General features: G+C 38.1%; 1 protein-coding gene across 1 annotated transcript; it reads right to left on the bottom strand.

The window, feature by feature from the left end:
* Positions 1-912: 912 nt before the first annotated feature.
* Positions 913-9,663, bottom strand: LOC140860743 (polyadenylate-binding protein 1-like). Its single transcript, XM_073263749.1, has 3 exons — positions 9,466-9,663; positions 1,077-1,268; positions 913-927 (listed from the first exon to the last, which is right to left on the bottom strand). Exons 1-3 carry the CDS (start codon positions 9,661-9,663, stop codon positions 913-915), a joined length of 405 nt encoding a protein of 134 aa, XP_073119850.1.
* Between the last annotated feature and the right edge of the window lie 1,358 nt (positions 9,664-11,021).

Below are 11,021 nucleotides of genomic sequence, written 5' to 3'. Positions count from 1 at the left end.
ACTCATATAAATATCATTTCTTCAATATAATTTCGAAATCCAGCAGCATGTATTTACAGAAATTTATTAAACGTAAACTGACGGCGTAACGGTACAAATTCGGTACCCGAAACTGAAATCTATCAATTCTAACCACCAAGTTTACTTCAAATACATCACATACAACAAGAATATCAACTTAAACCAGCATATCAAAAGGTTCAAGCATTCGAAACATATTTTGAAAATCATAACAATTGCATACGTTGTCCGTTCTTCGTTCCGGCTTCGATATCTTAAAGCTTATATCATCAAGAACACTAACACATACTCAAATTTTGATTTTTCCCTACATCAACAGATCATAATTTCGAGAACTACTGAATCAAAGAGATACTTACATCACAACGAAGCTCTTGTCGCGAGGATTCCAAAACTATGCTCGGTTTTGAAATCGGGCAGCCGGATCTTGAGATATTAAATTTTAAAGATGAAAATCCAATGAAGAAGCTGAAGCTCTCGGTTGTCTTGCTTAAGAAATCTGAATCCTAAAGATAATACATGCATTTACACGTATTCAAGCTATAAATGCCATGTGTCATCCACTTGCCTAGCCAAAATTGCACTTTAGCCCCTAAGCTTGGTAAATGTTCAATTTAGTCCCTGCGCAAGTTTTCGACTTCTTATTAAATCCTTTCATTCCGGAAAATTGGAATTTAAATCTTAAATCCCATAAATATCTAATTCAAATATTTTAATCTTTTAATTTAAGAATACCGGAATTTAAATTTCACTATCCGTAAATTCTCAAATTAAATATTTTCAACTCAAAAATTAAATCTCTAATTTCCATAATTTCTTCAATGAATATTTTCCAAAATTCGGAATTTAAATCTCTAATTCCGTAATTAATAACTTAATATTTTCGGGGCCTTACATGGCTGATACCTGAAACAATATCAAAATACTTCAAGAGAAAAAATGGACAGCATATCAATGTAGGAAAGGCAGCACTTATGATTTGATGTTTAATAATACTGCTTTATGAGGGCATGTGTTGAATATGCGTAACAGATATATGCAGGACGTGTCTTGACCTTCAACTGTCGACCATGAAGTTCCGATTCACTAAGAAGTATAGCTTGTTCAACATCTTCTGATTCAAGAAACTCAACATATGCATAACCCTTCGGTTGCCCAAACTTGTTAGTCCGATTAGGTACTCTATTCACATTCCCACGTGATTGGAATCGCTGCTGAACATCCTCTGGAATACATGCATAATCTATCTGCAAATAAATTTTCATCTCAAGGTTTAGCATCCAGAAAGGTAGAGGAAAGAGGAACCGACTAAAAAACAACAGAGCTCATAATTAGTGTTGTATTGAGTCCTGCATAATTGTGGCACACATGTTGCGTGTGAAACGAAAAAATATAATGAATGCTTTCGTGTGTAAATAATATATTAATTTTATAAGAATTGTTAGTAAAGTTCACCCTATTGTTCACTTGCATAAATCTAAGAGTTTAAGTATAAGATGTGTAATTAGTGTTATCGTTGAGATGTGGCAAACTAACGACATATATATTTCATACACATATTCCCAAATAAATTAAACCTCTAAAATAATATAGCTGAAATAATTTGAAAATATTTTAATTTTTACACACCATGTATCGTTAAAAAAGCTTTAAATTAAATGAAGTTGAAAGTAACAATCCTAACATATGCATATTAAAGAAGTAACTTATGTTTTACCGAAACTCAAAGTTTTCCTTTGCATTTCAATCATTTAAATTAACCTTATTTCACGGTCACATGGATTTCTGCATTGTGGATATATGTCTCACAAAACTAACCCGTGAGATCAGGTGCACGAGTTGTGTGCTTGTATAGTTACACGCCACGAGTTTACTTCAGTTGCTTATACATGAATATTACATGTGTATAATATAATACATAAAGAAAAAAATATATATAATACATAAAGAGTTTGTCTTTTGTGAGACGGTCTCAATGATCTTTATTCGTGAGACGGGTCAAACCTATTCATAATTACAATATAAAGTGATACAATATCATGGGTGACCCAATTAAGACATTCGTCTCACAAAATTTACCTGTGAGACCTTTCACAACATTTTTTGTGATACATGAATATATATATATTCATGTGTGCAACATATTTTGTTTTTATAGTACTATTTGATTTAGCATTGATATTTTACAAAATAATAGCTTATCTGAATCAAATTTCACTACTAGATAGAATACAAGATAGAATACAACGACACATTTTTTCATTGTTAAATTTATTTGAAAATTTATATCAACATATTATATATTGCATCGAACAAATTGCACATTACTTTTAAAGTCAAACCAAAGTAATGAATGAGTATGAGATTTCGAAAATATATGTATACAAATTCAAATCTTATAACTTGCTGAAGGAAAAATAAATGTCATATTTAAATTTTTCAAAAAACCCAAAAACCCAACATCCATAATAGAAGTTATCACGTTGAACCTATTTAATAATTAAATCACTTGTAAGCTAACACAAAATAGTCTCACAGAAAATTAAAATACCTTTTAGTGAGTACTGTGTTAATATCATTCTTACTGAATGATGGACTTGACATTGCATTTCCATGAGAAAATATTTATTACAATAGTTGATATCAAATTCTTCGACGATAGATCAATTGTGAGAAGGTCAAAAAATATTGATCTATAAATAGGGGTGCCGAGGCTCATTTGCAATTCGCACCTTCATCTCTTCTTCCTGTAAGAATTGAAATTTTATTGATGGGTTATGAAGCTAAGAAGAATTTTATCAGGGCACTGTGATGACTTATACTGGAAGATGTGAACTGTGATCAACGATAGACATGGGAGTATATTTCCATTAATATTCTGGAATTCTTTTGTACTTCAGAAGAGGATGGAAAATTTACTCAGTCTAGAGATCATTGCAACAGTTACGTTAAAAATATAATTTGGTGTCAATTTGATAATCTTGAAAGGATACTCAATTCTATTGATAGATGTCATGAGCCTGCTAAGTTACAGCATGGATTCGTCAGTATGAGAATTCACTTAGATAGTGAAAGTTGAGCACTTAGGTGTTCATGTATGTTTTGAAATGGTTAGTTAAATTGGTGCAAGTTTGGTGCCCAATGACTATTTGCAACTATTTGTCTGAGGTAGATAAAGATGTTATAACCCCGTGATGGGGGAGTTATATATTTTTTTGCATAAAGAACGATTGGAATTGTTCACTTTTTGGTAGACTGATAAGATGAGTATAGTACTCAGATATTCAGTTCTCAGGAGATTGTTTGATTGCATGGAGTGCCTGTGAGCATAGTCAGCGATCGAGATCCAAGGTTTACTTCCAGTTTTGGGGGAGTCTTCAGCGCGCTATGGGTACTACTCTTAGCTTGAGTACAACATATCACCCAGAGACTGACGAACAGTCAGAGTACACGATCCGTACTCTTGAAGACATGTTGCGAGCATGTTCTATGGATTTTGGTCCAGCATGGCAAGATCAGTTGCCATTGATTGAGTTCGCGTACAACAACAGTTACCATCGTAGTATTGGGATGGCTCCGTTTGAGGCGTAGTACGGGATACTCCATTGTTCTGGAAAGAAGTGGGGGAGCGACAGATAGAGGAACCAGAGTTAGTCCAACAGACTGTTGATATTGTTGGGCAGATCAAGAAGAGAATTAAGGTTGCGCAGGATCGGCAGGCTAACTATGAGAATGTCAAGCACAGACCTTTGCAGTTTGAAATGGGTGAGAAAGTATTCCTGAAAGTCTCACCATTTTGCAGGATTTTGAGATTCGGTCTCAAGGGTAAGCTATATCCTAGGTACATTGGTCCATTCAAGATTCTGGAGAGTGTTGGAGATCTGGCTTACAGGTTGGCGTTACCGCCGTATTTGTCAAGTATCCATGATGTGTTCCATGTTTCACTGTTACGACGGTATGTGGCAGATAAATCTCATATCTTACAGCCGTCTGAAGTACAGTTGGATACTGATTTGACATATGTAGAGAAACCTTTGCGTGTCATAGGTCATAAGGATAAGGTGTTATGCAACAAAACCATTCCTCTTGTTCTAGTTCAGTGGCAGCGCTGAGGCACTGAGGAGGCCACTTGGGAACTTGAGAGTCATATGCATACAGATTATCCAGAGTTATTTCGAATTGTCGTATTTTTGTGTTGTAACTTGTAAAATGAATCAGTTTGAATAAAATATTTTTATTCAGTATTTTACTGCATTCAGTACTTAAGATTGTTCAAGGATGAAATATTTTAAGTAGGGGGAGAATGTAGTAGCCCGGTTCCATTTTACAAGATTAAGTGATTTTAAACATGTTAGAAAATGACATATAATTTTAAAAGTATCAAAACATGTTTAAGGAGTCCTTATTTGGTAAAACTAAGTGGAAAATCAGATCCGGAACGTCCGAAAATGGTGGGGTAGGTCCCGGGGGTCCAAAAATGACTTCGGAAGGACCAAAATAGTTCGGAGCACACAGACCACTTTGGGCCCTCCAAACCACTTCGGGCCCTCCAAACCCGAGTTCGGGCCCTCCAAACTTAGCATAGTCCATGTGTCAAAAGTGGCTCAGACAAGTGGCAATTCGGACCCTTCGAACCCAGTTCGGACCGTCCGAACTCCCGCCAGATTGAGGTGTCAAAAATGCACTCTACACGTGGGAATCATGCCCAGTTCGGAGCCTCCGAACCCAGTTCGGACCGTTCGAACCCAGGCCTATAAAAATGGGTCCGAGGCTCTCATTTTGAATGCCAAATATTCCTCTCCTCTCCCGGTAATGGCTCTATTTTAAGGGCTTTGGGACTCTTTCTTTAAGAGTTGGAGTAGGAAATAGTATTTTTTTGCAGCGGACAGTGTCCGCAGTAGTAGCCAGGCGGCAGAGCTCTGGAAAGGCATCTAGGGGTCGTAGATAGGCTATGCCCAGGCTCTAGGGCATGAGTCATCAGCAGGCTGACGACGGGCGAAGGTATGGCTTTGGTTCCCTATAGTAAATAGGGAGTAGGCTATAGTTTATTTAAGGCTTTTAGAGCCTAGTAGGTGATGTTTGGCATGCTAGGTAATGCATGGTTATTTATGTTGTAGTGTTGCATGGTAGGCTTGGACCTAGATGGGAGCTTCTAGGATCTGCCTTAGAAAGGTACGGAAGTATTATTCGAGATATCCAGATTGAGTATGCATGTATTATGTGTTTGCATGGATTATATGTTTTTATATGCAGCATGTCATGACTGTATGTTGCATACATGAGCATATTGAGCTTTTACCTTAGAGGAATCCTGTAGTAGGGCGCTCACCCTACGAGTTTGTGGATGGTTGGATACGTAAGTCTTGTGTCAGGTCACCTTTATGGTTGGACACATGTACTAGTATCAGGTCACCATTATCCACTGGGTATATGAGCCACCTCCTGATGCGACGGCGCAGCGTCCTATATACCCTGGGCCCGGTCTTTGAGCATGTTTCTTGACCAAAGAGTCTTGGTATCCAGTTCACTTGCATACATGCACACATAACACCGTATAATCATACTCTCGTACTGAGCATGTTAGGCTCACTTCCGATTATTTTCTGTTGGCTGGATGTCCTATTCCATGGGGCAGTTGCAGGTAGTTCTCCCGGAGACAGGGAGGTTAGGTGGTGACCAAGGCTGGATATCAGGGTTGACCACTAGGTTTTTCTTACCTGGTATTTGACTTATTTCAATTCCGTAGTTACTCTGATTAAGATTATTTTATTAATTAATTGCATGTTTAAGTTCTGATTAGTAGGTAATCACAGTGCGGGTCACTACACGTTGTACGGACGACGTTGTCGTACTCCACTTTTATGGGAAGAAGTGGGGGAGAGACAGGCTGAGGGACAAGAGTTAGTCCAGTAGGCAGCAGATGTTGCTGATCAGATCAAGAAATGGATTAAGACTGCACAGGATCGTCAGGCCAGCTATGCTAATACTAAGCGTAGGCCTTTGCAGTTCGATGTTGGGGAGAAAGTGTTTTTGAGAGTTTCACCTTTCCGCAGGATTCTCAGATTTGGCCTCAAGGGCAAGTTGTCTCCCAGATTTATCGGTCCGTTTGAGATCTTGGAGAGCATTGGAGATTTAGCGTATCGGCTAGCCTTGCCACCGTATCTGTCCAGTATTCACGACGTGTTCCACATATCTTTGTTGCGACGGTATGTGGCAGATCAGTCTCATGTTCTGCAGCCGTCTGAAGTTCGGGTGCATACAGATTTGACCTATGTTGAGAGACCTATTCGTATCTTGGATCATAAGGATAAGGTCTTGCGAAATAAAGTCATTCCTCTGGTTTTAGTTCAGTGGCAGCGTCGAGGCACTTAAGAAGCCACTTGGGAGCTTGAAAGCAGGATGCATACAGAACATCCTGAGTTATTTTGATTTCATTTTCGAGTTGTATTCAGTTATGAACTCTGTAAATTTTTCTTTTTGAATAAAAGACGTTTCTGCATGTTGTCTCATTTTCAGTACTTAAGATTTGATTTCGAGGACGAAATATCTTAAGTGGGGGAGAATTTAGTAGCCCGTAACCAATTAAAGAGATTAAGGAACTAATCACATTTGCTAAACTTGAGTTCGAACGATCCAAAGTGGAGAATAGGAGGCTCCGAACGAGATCGGATGATCCGAAGCCAGGATCAGAGGCTTCGAACGTGTTCGGACGCTTCGAAGGCAAGTTCGGACGGCCCCATCAGAGTCCAGTATTACGCCATTGCTTATGTCAGCAAGATGACATCATGACTGACGTATTGATGGGACTTCGGACGCTTTGAAGGCAGGTTCGGACGGCCCGAACGTGTTCGGAGGCTCCGAAGTGGGTTCGAACGGCCCGAACTCCGTCTATAAATAGGGGTGCCGAGATTCTCTTTCAGACGCACCAATCACCTCTTTTCTCTCGATTCCTTGGTATTCCAGCTTAGATCTAGGGCATTTTAGGCATCCCATTGGGAATCCGGAAGTGACATAGCGATCCAGGCGTTGTAGCGGAGCTGTGGCCTAGTTTTCAGGCAAGTGACAGCAACGGGCTAACGACGGACGCAGGTATAGCTTTTTCTTCCTAAAAATATTTAGGAGTATGCAATAACTTAATTAAGGATTTTAGAGCACTATAATGATATTAGTATCATTTGTCAGTGTAGTGCGGATTATAGGCGTGGATCTAGAGCTGGTAGAGCTTGCCTAGTATTTAAGGTACGAAAGTACTGTTCGAGATATTCTGACTGAGTATGCATGTATTATGTGACTGCATGATTTATATGACATGATTATATGCTGCATACATTTGCATCTTGAGCTATCTCTTTTGAGAAGTCTGTTAGTAGGGTTATAGCCTATATTGTTAGTGGATGGACTTCCATCGATTTGGGTCTGGAGTATCCACTGGTTATCGGTATGCGAGCCAACTCCTGAAGCGACGGCACAGCGTGCTACATACCAGGGCCCGGTCTGTCTTTGTTATCTGATTCTTGGCCTCTAGTCAGTAGGAGGTACACTTGCATGCATGTATACTCATACTCTTATGCTGAGCGTTTTATGCTCACGTCTCGTACACTGTGTTTCTGGACACCCTATTCCATGGGGCAGGTTTGCGATTGGATGAGGCGGGTGGATCCAAGAGGGGCTAGGCAGTGATTGGCCAGCTGGATCTTTGCCTAGGGTTTATCTTTATTGTATTGGATTGATACAACGTTTGATTTGGTTGTATAACTATTTGGATATTTGCAGATTTCTTTCCTTGAGATTGTACTATTATTTATTGTTTCCGCAGCTTAATTCTGGTTTATTGTTTGATTAAGTTAATTGCATGCCTAAGTTCTGTTTAGTAGGTGATCTCGGTAAGGGTCACTACAGAGCGAATCTAAAGGTTTGATTCAGTTGCTATCACTGCTCTATACCACATTTTTGATGATGAAGAGAAAGGAGTTCTGCTGGATATCAATGAGTGTTGTGAAGAACTAGACTCCTTCAACCAACTCTACTGTGGTAACAAAGTACAAGATATGGTAATGTTTGCAATTGGAAAATGACATTCTTTAAAGTTTGGTGAAACTGGTATTCAAGTTCATATTCCAATTTGTTGATGAAGGTTTATAAAGTTCACAAATTTGCCTTTTCCATCCCTCATCTTTGGGATTTTGGAATCATATGGCTTTATCTGAGACATTGATGAGCTTTTGTCTCTGGTTGGTGAAGAATTGAAGGCTTGTTCATATTTTTCTGAAAGGAAAAATAGATCTAACTTGGTCTGAATCTGATGTTGTGCCTTGTGTTTCCAACACTACGCGCAACACTGCTACCACAACTAATTTTATGCAGATCACTCATGCCGATATACAATATTCGATGGATCATGCAGTGAAAAAAATAATTCAGGAGAAGAAAGACGTTTTATACTATGAAGCCTTATTGGCTGAGTATCGATCAATGATTGAATTGGATGTTTTTGTTCCTCTCATTGCTACTGAGAAAATTGTCTTTTAGGATGATAATGAAGCTTCCCTGACTCAAGTTCTGGACATTCTAAAGCAAGGGAAAGTTGATATTTCTGTGGTTGTTTTTTATCAACCTTCCGATGATGAGCTTGATAAAGAGATGTCGGAATAATTTGCTGCAATCAGGCCCGATGTATCTTATAATTCTTCCACATTTAAAGAGGAATCTAATGCTTAAATCTAGTGAGGAATCAAGTCTTCTGAAAAAATGATGATGATGTTGATGCTGGTGTTGCTAATAGTGTTGCCAACATCACAGACAACACAGATGCTGCTGAGTTTTATTTGACTACTGTCTTTTCCTACAAGTTCTAATCTGGAGAATATGTTGATGTGTGGCTCTTATATGTGAATAGGGGCTGATTGATGAGAATAATATCGCATGTTCAATTTGATTGAATTTTTTGAAAGGCTCGAAAGCTATTTTATATTTTTACTGCAATGGTGCCCTACAGTAGGAAACCAGTGCTTGAATTTTTTAGAGTAAAATTTTTTTTTGTTCAACCCTGCCATAATCAATACTCTTTATGACACATCGGATGTTGAAGAAGGAAACCACCCTGATATTCATGAAGTTGTTGTTGTACTCACCGGTGGTTTGCTCAAAAGTGTCCTGGATAATTCTCTGTTGCACAGCTCACATCCTTTTAATCTATCTTACACAAAACATTTGTACGCAATTGGATTCTTTTTTCATTGTGGTGACTCGACCACAAGCATTTGTGTCATTTGCTATAGGGACTGAGAACACTTTCAATTTTAGCAAGCTCGTATTCAAGACTATTTTCCAGTTTGCAGATGGAAGATTAAAATCCATCAAACTGACTTTTCCATATTTGATCTATGGAATTTTGGAATTTCAAGGTTTGCTTCGAGATTTTGGTGAAAGTGTCTCTGAACTGACTGAAGATCTGCAGGTTGTAGCTGCTTTAATAAGAGGGAAGAGAAACCTTGACCTTCCTTGGTCTGAATCTCTGCTGTTTTTACTGGTGCTGATGTTGTTCCCGGTGTTGCCAACACGGGAGACAACATTGAAGAAATTGTGCCTCAACAATCCACTATGGATTTCTCTCTTACTATCATTCAGGCTCTCATGGCTCATGATGAAAAAAAGACTGCCCAAGCTGAGGAGGACTTGGATCTTTATGGAACCTTGTTAGGTTACTATCGTACAAGATTTGGCATTTCTGGGCAAAAAAGGGAGAGAGAATGCACAAGATGAGGCTGGTCCATCTGGGACTAAGGACGATGAGGATGAGGACACTGAAGATCAAGAGGGATCTGATACTGATCAATTTTGTATTGATTGGTGTCATCCCATATTTTTTCCTTGTCTCATCTTAGCTTTAATTTTTTGATTATTTATTTATTTATTTATTTTGATCTAGTTGCGTGCTTTATTTGTCAAATATGCTCTAACTAGACTAAACTCTTCTATCCTAATTTTCTAATACAAGAATAATAGAATCCCTACGTGTTATTGTCCATGTTATTCGTCGTGTTGCCAACACGAGGGACAACACTTCAGGGGGGGAGACTTACTAATTCAGGGAGAGAAGTGTTTTAAACTCAGGAAAAATTTATGTTTGAAATTGTTTGTGCTGGTTTTGTCTAGAAAGGCAAAAAAGGAGAGATTGAAATGAATATTAATTCCTTAAAAATTTTTTCCTTAAGCGTGTTAATTAAAATATTGAATTTTGCATTCTAGACAAAAGATTTGATATGATATGGTTAAATATTCTATGATCTCGATAATATATTTAGAATAGATATTTAAATTAATTAAATTATATCTTGATATCGAATTGAAGAGTTTTATGGTTATTAAATATTATCAAGATATATGTGTTTATGCTTAATAGAGTTATATTCCTAATAAACACTTGTTTTTTTATTTGACTAGGACTCTACAAGAAAATCATTTGCATGCTTGGACTCTCATCTATAATTGTTATAATAAGTGTTTTTATATTAAGCTAATTGTATGCTTAATACTGCTAGTTAGTAGGTGGTCTAGTCTGAGTCACCACATTTATGATATCAGAGCATGCATAATATTTTGAGACTTAGCATGATAGTTGGGATTAATGCATGTTAATCTTTCAAAATAATGGCTGGACAAGGATAAGAAACACATGGTGTTATATGCCCAATGGAAGCAGGGGGTGCACATGGACATATTTATAGACACGATCACCATCATGAGGGTCGACTTTGTTTCTTCATGCATAAGTTCTTGCAGATTGGACCTAAGCCACTGGTGTGTGGCTAGACCCTTGAAGCGGAGGAAGATTGGCTGGAACGGATGGAGAGTATGGTTGTTTGATCATTAAATATTAAATCAGGACACGGGCCCTTTCATTTGGTATCAAAGCGTATACTGGGATATGCTCGAACTAGAGTCTAGGACACTCGAGTTTAGACACTAACAAAATGGTTGCGTATGTGTGTGACTACTTG

The sequence above is a fragment of the Henckelia pumila genome, chromosome 4, assembly GCF_033568475.1.
Source record: "Henckelia pumila isolate YLH828 chromosome 4, ASM3356847v2, whole genome shotgun sequence".
NCBI lineage: Eukaryota > Viridiplantae > Streptophyta > Magnoliopsida > Lamiales > Gesneriaceae > Henckelia > Henckelia pumila.
This window is presented reverse-complemented; position numbering and strand designations above follow the sequence as displayed.

Bases quoted from the DNA above. Each gene is read 5' to 3' on its own strand.
- LOC140860743 (XM_073263749.1), bottom strand. From the start codon at position 9,663: ATGAGCCATGAGAGCCTGAATGATAGTAAGAGAGAAATCCATAGTGGA. The intron at 1,269-9,465 runs GTCAGTTCAGAG...ATTTATTTGCAG, and splicing joins CTACAACCTGCAGATCTTCA to ATAGATTATGCATGTATTCC.